The sequence below is a fragment of the Podarcis pityusensis genome (genome assembly GCF_964106645.2).
Source record: "Podarcis pityusensis genome assembly, chromosome: 2".
Classification (NCBI taxonomy): Eukaryota; Metazoa; Chordata; class Lepidosauria; order Squamata; family Lacertidae; genus Podarcis; species Podarcis pityusensis.
This window is the reverse complement of record NC_138029.1, coordinates 103087166-103101890: the sequence shown is the minus strand read 5'-3', so window position 1 is coordinate 103101890 and position 14725 is coordinate 103087166. Positions and strand designations below refer to the sequence as shown.

Genomic DNA, 14725 nt, shown 5'->3' with positions numbered 1-14725 from the left:
TGTGCAGGAGTTTACATATGTAAGGTACATAGTTTCCTGAGTATGAATAAACAATAATGCCTTTCTTTCAAAACCACTGAGAGTCAAACGAATGATCAAAGGCCACTTTTATTCCACAAAGAACCAGAAAACAACTGTTTTGCTCTATCAGAGAAGGAACATTAAATGGCCAAATACAATACATACAGTCACTACGAAGCGAATCATTTAGAAGTTGAAAGAGTGGAAAGCTGTCCCAGGTATCTGGGGGCTGGACCTCTAGTGCAGCATCCATATCCACCGCAAACAAGGAAAGGAAGGTTTCCGCATGCTCAACCATTAAATCTGACCACCAAGCAAAGGCCTTTAAATGGAGTAGGGGGGAAAAAGTGAAAGAAGTATTAGTGATATCCTAAACCACAGTGCATTTTCGCACGTGTAATAGGCATTCTGAAAACAACAGCTACTAATGGGGATCCTACTGGAAACTAGCTTTATTGTAAAGAGAACAGCAGTACAAAATGCTAGCATAGTGCAGATATGGTGTATCCATCAAGCCCCTGCTACTTTTGGGCAGGAACTTCTCCAGGAGCGTTGAATCAGATCTGTATACTTCCTCTACATATCTGTAATGCAACAGAGGATGCATGCGTGTTCAGTTTACAATAACCCATTCAATTCCTTTCAGATCATGCTATTTACTAGAGGGGTAAACTAGTTCTTTGTCTAAAATATAAAACATCTGGGAGTTTCTTCACTGTGTTTGTGGGTTTTCTCCTTTTCTTTCCTACGATGCTATCAAAAATCCATCTAGAATCTGACTGACCACTGCAATGTGAGAACAGCACTTGCACGGGAACTGACAGGCCCTAAAACATCTCACATTAACGATGCAAAGTCAACCAGTCAATTAAAAAAGATCCCTACCTTAATTTAACTCATTTAAGTTTTAAAGTAATTAAAGATGGTTTGCCCCACTTAGAATGGAAGAATTACCACCCAGTTTTAGAAGGCTGGCATTAGAAGAACCATCAAGCATCAAGCCAGGGTGTGCCTACAGCAGGAAATAAATCTAAAGTTGAAAACCAAGAAATATCAGTGAAGTAACTCTTTTGTCATGCGCATGGGTCCTCGAGAATTCACTGTACAGCTTTTCTGAAGTGACATTCACATCATACATGACTCAGATGTGAATGTGTTTGGAACACATGCATGCGTGTTTAAAATCACTTCTGCTGAGGAACATGCAGTATGAGTGGAGTTGTCAACAGGACCTTGTGCAGTAACTGTTAGGCAATACGGAAACTATTCAACAGCTTAGTGTTTATACAAGGTAAAAAAATGTCATTAGCATTTACCAAGGGGAAAAAAAAAGTTAGACTTGAAAGTGAGGAAAAGGCTAAGTATATTTGATTAAATAGCCATTTTAAAATCTGCCAATGCGGTCCTGCTCTGTGTTCCATCCTCTGAGGAGGTGACACTGTCAATCCGACAGGAGCAGTGCCTTTTGTGTGGTGGCCCCAGAGTTATGGAATGTGCTTCCCTGAGAGTTCTATGGTTTGTATCCAACTAGGTCATACTCAGAGAGAGTAGACCCACTGAAATCAAGGACCAAGAAAACCACAACTGACTCAAATCCAGTGCTTTTTTTTCCTGGGGGAATGCAGGGGTACACATAGCCCTAAACATTTTGTGATTCTAAGTTTGGCCTCATTGAGGGGCAGTATTTCAGTATAAGTAGGAAAATGAGAGTACTCCTAAACATTTTTTTACAGAAAAAAGCACTGCTTAAATCCATTGGGCCTACTTTGAGAATGTCTTAGTTTTGTACTATCTATGTATTCTTCTCCAAGCTCTTTTCAGAAGCAGATGAAGACCTCTTTATTCTGCCAGTCATTTCTGGAGTTAACAGCAGATTTCCAATTGCTGATTTATGTACTTTTAAATGATTGTTTTATACTGTTTCAGTTAGACATGTCTTCAATTAGAAATGTTTTGTGGACATTTTTGCTGGAAGGTGGCTAAGAAACACTGTGCATAAAATGAGTAAGTACATACAACTGAACAGAAATTGTTAGTGACTAATCATGTCAGTTGCAATGGTATATTTTAATCAGTGGATGGGGGAAACGGTTCAAATAGAAATGAATACATGGACTGAACCCCTACTTTGTTTTGCAATGCATTATTTTCAAGACGTTAACAGAAATTTATAATCAACATTCGAATGATTCACTGAAGGGCCCAAATTGCCAACTTTCACATTCTATTCCTTAACCTACTCAGGCATTCTTTTTTACTACAAGCAGTGCACCATGACATGGATTATATTAATTTTTAACAGGAAGTCTTGAGGGGTTCTCTTTGTTCAGATACTTTTTGGTTTTTTTGTCCTGGTTCCCACAGAAAACTCCTATGTGGATATGTGCCAAGGGATCCATAGTATGAAATATCAAGGCATGGTGCGAGGGTTTAAGATTATACAAATTTGAATCTCTATATAGTATTATAGTTCCATGACACTTTAACATGAAGAGCTCTATATTACTTTATATGTAATTGCTATAATCGCTTTGTTATTTTCTATTAATGTCGCCTTTGCAGATATCAGATTTGCACAAATATCTGATTTGCATCATATCCAGATTTTCAGGGGAAATTTAATTCTAACAGACTAGTTATTACGGAAATTTCATGCAGATGAGTTCTGCTGGATCACACCAAAGGTTCATCTAGTCCAGCATTTTGCTTTCCACAATGGCCCATCAGATTCCTTTCGGAGATTTCAAGGGATTGTAATCCTAAAAAGTTCTGTATTTCTTCCCTGGCAAAATATTGCACAGTGTTCACAATTTTCTGCTTTGTTTGGTTCAGGTTATCGATTGCTTTTGTTATCTTTATAGGGTTTGCTTTATCTTCTGGACTAAAATACTGTGTTATAAATTACACTGGATTGGTGGAAGAAACCCAGCAGTAATAATGTCCACATATAATAAACATACCTATGAGTTAAAAAAAGAAAAAGGGAGAAAGAGAGCTAATGCTTTAGAAATTCAGAAGAAAGGATCACAGTCATTTCTGAAGAACAATGTTTTTCACTCTGTAAGTAGCAGTCAGCTTGCACTCAGTAAGTCTGTTCATTCATGACAAGCTTATTGCCCTGTGATCACAGTATATCATTCCTTCTTTCTCCAAATCGAGAGAAGTAACATGGTGTTACTCAACAATAAAGTCCAACAAAGAAAAGTTTAGTTTGCCATCTACTTACCTTCTTTGTCCCAAGCATGGAAAGGAAGTATCCTCCCTATATCACCACACCTACAATCCCCCCCCCCGCACCCATGGGAACTCATGTATATATGCATGTCTCACAGGAGGTAAAATACATATATACATACTCCTACATATACATACATAAGGAGAGAGAATGGCAGTACTGAGACTGCCTATGGTAGCTATAAAAAGCCCTGTTACTTAGGGAAATGTTTACAAACAATGAGACAAATGGCATAGACTTAAAGGCTATAAGATGTCTGTTGGGATCTGAACAGGAGCTTTAGCTTTTGCAACTGTTCAACAACACAGTTCAGGGCCCTTTTGCTTAAATGAAATTAATTGTACAGCACATATTTAAAGATAATATTCACTGTTCTCTGGGTTTTTTTGGAGGGGGGGAGGCAAGAGTGAGGAGTGTTGTGCGCTTGCTAATTGTTAACAAACCCACTATGAACTAGGAAGAAATATTTTTCCTGATAATGTTTCTCAATACACCCCCCCCAAGACAGCTGTTTCCCTTTCTGCGTAGTTACACTTGGTATAAGGAATTTTAAAAGGTGTGCGCATTAACAGGTGTGTTCATCCACTGTGCATTCTACAATACCCTTCCCATGTGCTCATGCTGCTTGTCTTAAATGGTTGTCAGTAAGCGATGTAAGGATGCGCGTGAAGTCCTCAAGCGACCTGAAAAGTACCTATGAAAACTCATGGAAAGTAAGAGAAGGGCATGTTTTCATTTTGTCTTTTTAATGGTACAAAGTCAGTAAATCTGGAGGGAGAAGGGGAAAGGCAACTGGCCATAGCATCTATAACATCACCAATCTACGCTACACTTACTTATTTTACGGAGCAATCCTAATTCCCAGCAGGGCTGAACAGAGTGTACAAGCCACTGCTGCATCTGTGGCCCTGTTGCTTGTGCTGGCCTGGCTAGGAAGGAGGGGTGGAGACAGTGCAAATGCTAGCAGAGAAGAAAAGCGTGGATCAGGCCAATTGTGGATAGCTGGGTCGACTTAAGATCCAGCAGATTTCTTGGCCAGCCAAGCTAACCCTCTTCCCTTTGCTGAAACACCCCATTTCAAGGGTTTGCGCTGGTGGGGATGCCACTAGAGACCATGCTTTTGGAGGGTGCAGTGGGAACCTCAATGGTGGCAGAGCTCCCCACACCCTGCCAGTGGATCCCAGCAGATCCAGGTACTGCCCACATCCTAACCTCCTTCAGCATGGCAAGTCAGGGGTTAGGATTGCTCTGTTGCACATCAGTCTTCTTGATCTATAAAACCCAAAATGGATTTGTGTTGATTCTCTAAATCAGGATGGAGAATCTGTTGCCCTCCAGAATGGAGAATCTGTTGCTTACAACTCCCATCTTCTCTGCATACTGGCCGTGCTGGCTGGGGTTGATGGCAGCTGGAGTCCAAGAGCAACTGGAGTGCTACAGGTTCCCCAGCTCTGCTCTAAGAGATAACTACTTTCAGTCAAGGCGGGCTCATATGCTAAGGGTCCTGTGTGGTTGCTGTTCACCAGTGGTCCATTTGCATTCTACTTGGATAACGTTGGACTAGCAGAATCATGTGCGTGTATACTGGTCGCTGCAGACATGTCCCTTGCCAACATTGCTCCATGTGGTAGCTCTCAACATGTGGTGAACTACTTTCCCTTACAGAACCTATGCCTCAAAGTCACAGCCATTGGCCACTTGTATCAGCTGTTGCCATTGTCTTGCTATTGAACAATTGCCGATTTCTCATTCCTTCACGAGGTATATGAAAAAGGTGAGATAGTGAGGTGGGAAGCAGTATTATTTGCCATAGGTATGCCACCACAGCTGCCCAGAATTATGCTCTTTCTGAATTAACATGGCTAGTCTTTCAGCAACATGAAAGCAGAATTTGCTCCACTCCTGAACCTTGGATCAACACTCTCTCCATATGTACATTTTGTATATATATTTATATATACCATATACCAAAACAATACACACAATGGACAAAATCAGAGGAAGGCTATAGCTATCCTAGCTAATAGTTTGGCACTTATTTTTATTACCAGCAGGGGGGAACTATATAGAGATCAGGTGTACGCTGAGCAACAGAGGTAAACAGGCTGAGGAAAGAGCCCAGGCAGGTAGGACAAGTGTTGGGATGTAACTGCAGTGCTTGTAAAAATAAATCCATCGCTACATGCACGGGCTGGAGAATTTCCCCCCACATTGGCCCTGCCATGTAGGGCTACAATTCCACAAGCAGTTCTGACAGAAGTTGCTGTTACATTCCTTGGCTCCAGAGTTACAAAGCAAGGATGACCCAGGGAAGATCCCATTAGGAAACATGGCACCGAGAGGGCATGCACGGAAATATGACAGGAGGTGACTTGTTTCATTCACTTTAGTCACATACCTCTTTCCCCTGCCAGGATCATCCAAGATTGAATGAACAGTAGAAAAACAGGGAGGAAATTTAAATATGCAATCAGGCATTAGTTGGGACTCGTGGATTGCTGCGCACTAGAAATAAATTGATTTTACTCTGCTTTTATTAGACATCTGATTTATGGTTGTTGCTTTTTTTAATGGCGAAATTATTTATGTTAAAATGTATTTAATACAATATAGAAACGTCAATGAAAAGGAAAGGAGAAAATAGGGAATTAACGCTGCAGTGTTAAAATTTATAAACAAAGGATAGTTTTATCTTAATTTTAAGAGGATCGTTTATATAAAAAAAAGGTTATCACAGATCACTACATTTTTCAAAGAACATTGGATATGAGTTTACATGCAAATTTAACTTCATATATGCACCTGTATATGGGGGGATGAAATCCTGGCACCACATGAAGGCAAATGCACACTGACTACTTAGGAGTCAGAATTTCATTTTTTGGATTAATACATGTGTGCTTTAGAATCCTAACAGGATTCTAAACAGCTTTGAGAGTGGCAACTAAACCAGCTCTCCCTTTGCTGGAGAACTTACTCACTGAATGGCACAAGTTGTGCCAAGACTTCTGGCAACATGAATAGTAACTGAAGCTGTATTCTTGGGCCCTGTTATGCATGCTTTAGTTCCTTGCATATTAAAGCATATGAACAACTGAACATCTATAGAGACCTGACCTAGCCTGGGCAGTTGTCAATTCATTGATTAATTTCTATTATTGGCTGTTTGTTACATATAATATGGCTTCTGCACAACAAGAAAACTCAAACTTCAACTCATCTTAACCCACCTCTTAAATTAGAAACCTTTTATGTTGTAGTTATTCAGCAGGTAAAGAAAACTGGCCAAATTTTGCTGCATTCCACAATGATTTAATAAATCAACATAAAATTATTAGTGGCAAACTGACTTCAAAGCTGAGGCATACCAGGTGGAGTAACCCAGGCAAAAACACATTATATTGGAAAGCAAAGTATATCTGCTTGGGGTTCTGTTCTCCTTTTATTTTTGCAAGGAAGAGCAGCAATCAAATTCTCTTATTGCAGATCTCTCCTGCAAAATCCATGTAGTTTTTACGTTCCAACGTAATGTTTTCTCCATGGATTTCTCCACAGGTAATCTTCTCCGAAATGTTACATTGGAACAGAACCTGAGAATAGAATCTGACCACTGGTGGGTATGATCCATAACTGAACTGCCTCTTTAAACCCCAGCCCAACTGAACTGGCATGTAAAGTGATGGTTAAGCAATTATGCCCATAGTTGTTTAATCAATCTTCTACAGTTGAGCCCTATATGCGTCTTCTCAAAAGCATGTCTCATGAGGTCAACAGGATTTTACTCCCGGGTACGTGCGTAGGGGACTGTAGCCTTAAAGGTCTTTTCCTGTAAAATTATTTTTTCTTTTTAGTGATATTTAGTTTTATTTTGGGGGGTAGACAGTGGATTTGCCTTGCTCACACCCTATGGCATAAATAACTAGAGGTGCAATACGCAGAGGGATGACACTTGGTCCAATGGGTCCCTGCTCAGAAATGTTTAGGCCACAGCTGCTCACCTCTGCATGGTGCTCTTCGTTCTGCTGTAGGACTTCAATTACCAATTCCGCCAAGCGAATTGTATCTTCTAGCTTTTTGGCAGGTGTGACTAACCGACCTACATTTTCTGTAGTACAAGAACTTGAATTAAAATGGAGTGAGACAGGATAGGCTCAATGTAAGGCCAACAGATTGGTTGCTTTTTTTTTTTTAAAAGAAACAACAGAAAAGAAAAATCCCAGGGTAATTAATAATAGTAATTAAAAAAAAAAAAGAGGAACCTCTACTTCATGCAAGGGTTAAAATGCTATGTAGTTAGTACTGAGCAAACCATAAAGCCACGTTCGTTGTTATACCATGAAAACAGTGCTCCAGCTTTGGATTTAAATATGCGGTACAAATTGTTTTACTTTGCAGTTGAGACGGTATCAAATACATTTCCTAGAGACAGCATCTTGGTCTTATCTGCATAGGGAACATCTGATTTCACAGTTTATGCATACATATGGTTGTGCAGGGGATCTCAAACACTGTTTGTGATTTTGAGTATTAGCTAAACTGATCCAGAAATTAGGAATGTTAGAATAAAGGATTTAAGCTAATTCATCCCAGTTGACACCAGTGGTGTTACACCAGCTTACATCTACATTTGCGCGTCACTACGGTGCTCATTGTGGCCACTTCAACAGGGGCTGATGGGAGCTGCACTCCAAACCACCTGGAAGGCATGAGGTTGGGGAAGACCAGGGCTATTTTCAGCCGGAACTTGCCGGAACTCAGTTCCGGCACCACTCAGGTGGGTGCCCTTGCCATTCTAAGAGAACGAGGGAGGCAGTTATTGTCACATGGTGAGTACCGGCGCCTCTTTTTCTAGGAAAATAGCACTGGGGAAGACTGCATTAACAAACTCTAACCATACCCACACCAACGCCAACAGATCTCTCACTGAGCCTCGAGATAAATAGTGACAAAACACAAGGACTGCCAAAATGTGCAGTGCTCAGTGCTTCTAGTAGTTAGGTAGAAGAACGCCATATTTAGGGCACATTATATTACTGAGTTTGGGAACTTACGCCTCTCCCCCCCCCCCAGTATGTATGAGGGTTATAATAAAAGAGGTTATCAATAACATTATGGTTATCCAGATAAACCAGGCAGAGGGCCTTTTCGGTAGAGGCACCTGCCCCTGGGGAACGCCCTCCCATCAGATGTCAAGGAAACTAACAACTATCTGACTTTTAGAAGACATCTGAAGGCAGCCCTGTTTAGGGAAGTTTTTAATGTTTGAAGTTTTATTCTGTTTTTAGTGTTCTGTTGGGAGCTGCCAGAGTGGCTGGGGAAACCCATTTGGATGGGCAGGGTATAAATAATAAAATTATTGTTATTAAATATCCAATTATGTTAAGTGATTATTTTCTTTTTGCTTTTTAAACTGCAATTAATCCAGAATGCGGCAGCTAGACTGGTGACTGGGAGTGGCCACCAAGACCATATAACACCGGTCCTGAAAGGTCTTCATTGGCTCTCAGTATGTTTCCGAGCACAATTCAAAGTGTTGGTGCTGACCTTTAAAGCCCTAAACGGCCTCGGGCCTGTATACCTGAAGGAGCGTCTCCACCCCATCGTTCAGCCTGGATACTGAGGTCCAGCACTGAGGGCCTTCTGGTGGTTCCCTCACTGCGAGAAGCCAAGTTACAGGGAACCAGGCAGAGGGCCTTCTTGGTAGTGGCGCCTGCTCTGTGGAATGCCCTCCCAGCAGATGTCAAGGCAATAAACAACTATCTGACTTTAAAAAGACAACTGAAGGCTTTAAAAGACAACTGTTTAGGGAAGTTTTTAATGTCTGATGCTATTGTTTTTAATATTTGATGGAAGCTGCCCTGAGTTGCTGGGGAAACCCAACCAGATGAGCGGGGTATAAACAATAAATTATTATAAATTATTATAAATTATTATAAATTATTATAAATTATTATTATTATTATTATTATTATTATTATACAATGCCTTGGCTACTGCATCCCTTTGGGGCTGTACCTTCCACTCACACCTGGGGAGAGGCTGAACCAGCAGATATAACCACAAGCTTACCTGCAAGAATTTGTCTCTAGATGAAATGTAGTTTCATCCCAAGCTTAATTTTCTTTTCAACAACATTTTTTTTAAAAAAATTATAACCTCCTCCATTTTAGAGAACCATATTGTGGACAACTGGAGCACTGCTCAATGAAACGGCATACTTCTCAATCATTTCATACTTAATTTAATTCATACAGGTTCACATATCTCATGCAAAATGTTATGCAACAACAATGTTATTTTGTGCTGACGTTGATATTTGAAAATGTTGCATATGTCAGACATTGCTAGACAAAAAAGGTGGACATTTTGAAACCAATGCTATTTACTAGAAGCGCTGCGCTAGGAAATTTCTCTTTTTCAAAGCCTACAGCCGAGACTACTCTCCTATGCTAACAGCACATTAAGGAGAAAAAGGCTAAACTAGAAAGATATATTTAATAAAAGAAAGGAAAACCATTACGGTTACTTGGTGCTTGCTTAGGTATGCCTTTCAGCATCTGATTTATCATGTTAGTCTGCGTTTGAATGGATGGAGTAGGCCCAGCTGGGGGCTTGGGCACTGACGATCGAGCTGTTCGTGAATGATGTAAAGAGACAGCAAAAGTAAAGACACATGTGACTTCATAAACAGTGACAAAAAAAGATGAAAACTTTTGAACGAAAAGTAAGCAGAAATGATAAAAGTACAAATGGAATAGCTGCTGTTTTGCTTATCGTCAACTCAAGTACTACACAATTATGACAACAAACATTTTTTTCTGAAGTCGACAGATTCCACTATGCTACAAGAATTCACAATCTAGGATGCTTAAAATTCAGTGCGAATGCTAATTGTTATTTCATGTAGCCAAGTGCAAAAAGCAGGATTTTAGTACAGTCAATTAGTTGTGTATGTTTTTTTAAAAAAAACTTTATCTGCATGTGTCAAATGTGAAATAGCATTGCATGCCTTTTAAACCCATATCGTGGCAAGAAATATTGCCTGCTATGGATTTCTTCTAGATATTGTGAGACTTATTAACTGAAAAAAAGCAGAAAGTACAGAAACGAATTGTTTTGCAATGACTGCATTTTGAAAAAAGTAAATAACACCATTCTGGGCTAAAAGGATTGCTATATAGCATTCTTTGTGCAATTTAAATATGTACTCAAATCTCTCGCTTTCTTTAAAAAAAATGTGTGGTTTCTGATTGTTTCCAGCTCATTATTTTCCACTTGGAATTCTAGTGGCTTTTATATTCTGGGTTGAATCATATATAAAAACTTGCCAGCTCTATCAAATATGTTACTTTGCTATTCCAAATGTTAGAATACTGCAAATCAGGACTTGACCCATCTGTCATATAGTTTGTGATATCAGCCTAGGGAGAATATATATGTGTATATATATATATATATATATATATATATATATATATATAAATAATTTCTGTATGCACACAACAACAAATTCTATATGATGAATGTACCTCTCCTATAGTTTCTGTTATGTTCAAGATCAACATTATAATAGCCAAAGCACTTCTCTAAACAATTCTGTCTGCAAGAAGTCTGGCATATTTATCTACATGGTTTGTTGCCAGAAGCCCTTTTCTTTTTGCTTGCATTTTCCAGAGATGGAAAAGAAGGAGAAAAGAAAGAAAGAAAGAAAGAAAGAAAGAAAGAAAGAAAGAAAGAACCTAATTGTTTGGCCCTTTACAGGAAGATGATTTCTGGTGAACTGTAATTTTGAAAGTGTTATAAAATGTTATAAATGGCTGTATGTTCAGGGTGGTAGAAACATTTGCCTCTATGAAGCGCAACTGTAAGGGAGCAATCCTATATACATGAAGCTGGCGTAAACTTACACTAGATCTAAACTCCGTTCAGTCATGGGGCTACTTTCTACTGAGCTGACCTAAGTCTGGCAGAGGGGAAACAAGTCTTTAAAATACGGTTTGGGTTATACCACCCTTTATAGCTTAACTGATGCTGGGTTGCCAGGTCACATGACCAAGCTGAATGGTCTTAGGATCTGGCCTAAGTCCTCCCCCCACTTTGGTCCCTCCCACATCACATCCCTGGAACGCCCTTTCTTCAGGGCTTACTACAGCTTAAGATCTGCCAGGCTCAGTTCAGCCAAGGATGAGGGAAGATACTCCAGCGTACCTCCAGCTGAGCTGAGGGTGAGGAAGTTAAGCTGTTGGATCACTGCCTTGTCATGGCAAAGAGGCTTGAATAATTCAGAGAAGCTATGAGCTATGCTATGCAGGGCCATCCAAGACGGACAGGTCATAGTGGAGAGTTTTGACGAAATGTTATCCACCTGGAGCAGGAACTGGCAAGCCACTCCAGTATCCCTGCCAAGAAAACTCAAAGACAACAGGTTTGCCCAAATTGCGGGAGACAGTGGAAGACAGGAGTGCCTGGCGTGCTCTGGTCCATGGGGTCATGAAGAGTCGGACACGACTAAACGACTAAACAGCAGCAACAAGCCTGGCTGCACCAGGAACCTCCTGGCTCAGCCAGAGATCTGCTGAATACTAGCCTGATTATCCCAGCAGATATTGCTTTAGGATTGCTCCCTTAGGCAGCAATCCCACACAAACTTTGCCTGCTTGGATTCCACTGAAGCCAATGGGATTTGAGAAGCCCATGTGAAGGATGGTATCCCAAATCTTAATGAACCATCCATCCCATTCTAAGAGGTATACACTCTCTGTCACACAAACAAAAGCCAAATAATCATATGCCCATCGTACCCATAATGGTCTGCCATAACCATAATGGGTGACCTGAAGGGCTGTTCAAGCTTAGTTTTCACGTTTCCTTTTGATATGGTGACTTTTCCCACATGGCAACCTAACAAGGCATGTTTGGGATGACAAATATGGAGAGGCCTGTCGGGCCAAGTTGCTGCTCTAAGCACATAGGCCCTCCCTTGTCAATGAGTGGATATCAGGGGCAAGAGCAGTAGGTGCATGGCTGTCAGGGTCAGGATGTGCTATCTGGCTGCCCCACCACATATTGCATATATGCATAGAGGAATCTCTCCTGAACAGCCCTACTGAGCCAAAACCTCAGTCCACATTCCTCACAAATAATGTACAAAGAACTTGGAAAGCTTCACTGAGCTTTATGAAATTTCTGAATGCTCCTTATAACATTTATGTTAGGAATACCTATACAACTTAGGTGACTAAATTTCTTTCTCCCTTTTTCTGAAATGGTTCCCCTTTCCTTGAAATGAATCCATCAATTCATGTCCCAAAACATCTTAGCCTAATTTCTCATGGGCTAAGGAAGGGAAGGGATACTAGTAAAGTTTTTTGCCTCATGCTAAACACATTATTTCTGATTTTGTCTAGTATTTCCCTTTGTTCCCTTTGTGGGGATATTTTCTCCCCGTGATGCTATGGGTCAAGGGGGCAGAATTTCACAGAACCACTGTGAGTCAAGAAAAGATTGGAAATGGAAGCCTGCTGTAGGCCTCTTAGGAAACAGCCATCCTATCTAGCATGCAATCTGGCCAACTCATAATCTTTGATTTAGAGAAAAAAATATCCCAGGCTAGTCTTGGTTAAAGCCCTTTGAGGGCATATTAAAGCTCACCTCAAAAGGAAAAGTGAGCTTTATTTGTCTTTCTGAGTTGGAGAAGACTTGCTGGCTTCCAATGGCCTCCTGAATTTCTGTCCTTATCTCTGTATTTTGTACCCATTCAGTCTAATGGACCAACATCACACCGCTCTGTTTAATACAGAAATATTTAAGATGGTCACAGGTGGGTAATTTTTCTGGACAAGGTTAGCTTCCTTGGCTCCGCTGGTGTGTTTGCACTATGCTGACCTTCAGACCACTTCAAGCAACCCAGCTGCCAAGAAGCTAGTATAGCAACTTTGCCTCCCCTGGCAAGCCTCTTCTGCATGTGTGTGCTAGTGTGTGTCCACCCCAGAAAATTAAACTAAAACAACGAATGCTGATAACAAGAGCAGTGTTTGGAAAAGGCTGTCGTTCCCTTGCACCAGATATATGCATGGGTCAATTATGTCGCTGCAGACCATTTTCATCTGACCTGTTCCCATTCAGTTACAACGTGAATGGCATTTCCTCAAAGGAATACCAAAGCCAGAGGACAATTGCACCCATGAGACACGGCTTAGCTGTGCAGCAGGCCCTGCAGTAACTCAACTCTGCACTAGCCTTAAATATGTTCCAGCTACTGAACTTGCCAGCAGCTGCACATTTCTGCCAGTTGCTGCAGACCTAGACACCTACAGTGACCTAGATGAAAAATATATTTCAGAGCTGATTGGCATTTAAATCCTGCAGCTGTCAAACACGCCTGGGTTGCGCAACTGCAGTTGGGGTGTGCTTGTTTGCGAGTGCCCGCGCTCATGAGTGGGCGCCCAAAGCAGAAAAATATGGGGAAGAGAGTGAAGCAGAAAAAAGGGTGGGGAGAGCGAGAGCGAGAGGAATAAAGAAAGAAAACAGCGTAAAGCAAAGTGGCCATAGCAGCTGGCCTTATCAAGTATTTTTTTAAAAAAACAAAACAGCTTAAAACACATGACCTATGGATTGGATTGTGCAGTTCTCAGCACATTGATCCACTACTCTGATTTTTCTTTCTTTGAAATGAAATTGTAAAAACAAAAGGAAATAGGAATAAGTATTTTTGAAAGCAACCAGGGAGGGATCTGTGCATATTTCCCTACAGCTCCGCAACATGCACCACAATAGTAATTAAAATACCCCTGCTGATTCCCTACTGATGCCAACAAATGCATATAGATGGCTTCTGCCAAACTCTGGCATGAGATGTAATTGCTTCATGCTAGGTTATAAAGGCAGTGGGCGGAACCAGGAACACCGTCACACTACAAAAGTCCAAATTCCAGGACCACCCTTTCAACTTTCAGGATTACATTAACAGCATTTTTTTTTATAAAAAAAATTTCTTTTTTATTATTATTTATGCATGTGTGAGTACTAAAGAGACCTGATTCGCTCTAGCTTGGGGACTTAGGGACAGAGCAGGGCTGGCTGACATTTGGATGGGCAGCATGCCTGCAGAGCTCAGTTTGTAGGAATTGGCATCTCCATATTCTACATGTCTTTTGTAGCTGTTGTGATTTACCTGATTGTAACAGCTCAAAAGAGGGCCGTTATAATCTCAGAAACAATAGTGGCAGGCTAGACATTCCCGTATGGAGGTATTGATTCACACAACGACTCTGAGCTGATTGCCCTGCTGAGATGCTCAACCTCTTCTCACATCCATTGCACAGAAGTGAAATGCTCAGGATGGTGTGAAAAGCAATATATTTGCTCAGTACAAGTACCGAAAAGCTGGTATCATACGGGATAAATCAATACCAACGGTGGGTATGAAAACACAGGAAAACTTCAATACCATTTAGAAGCTATTCCATT

The 14725-nt window shown here is 40.7% G+C and overlaps 1 protein-coding gene across 8 annotated transcripts in view; it reads right to left on the bottom strand.

The window, feature by feature from the left end:
- The window catches only part of CADPS (calcium dependent secretion activator), a 348154-nt gene that overhangs the window by 99390 nt on the left and 234039 nt on the right, over positions 1-14725 (bottom strand). For 7 of the 8 annotated variants that reach the window (XM_080995627.1, XM_080995631.1, XM_080995628.1 and 4 more), the window contains 2 exons: positions 7255-7361; positions 187-343 (listed from right to left, as the gene is read on the bottom strand). In XM_080995627.1, coding sequence (XP_080851753.1) covers positions 187-343; positions 7255-7361 — 264 coding nt within the window. Of the gene's footprint in view, positions 1-186; positions 344-7254; positions 7362-9782; positions 9888-14725 lie in introns of all 8 variants that reach the window. The other variant, XM_080995634.1, reaches the window with a different exon arrangement.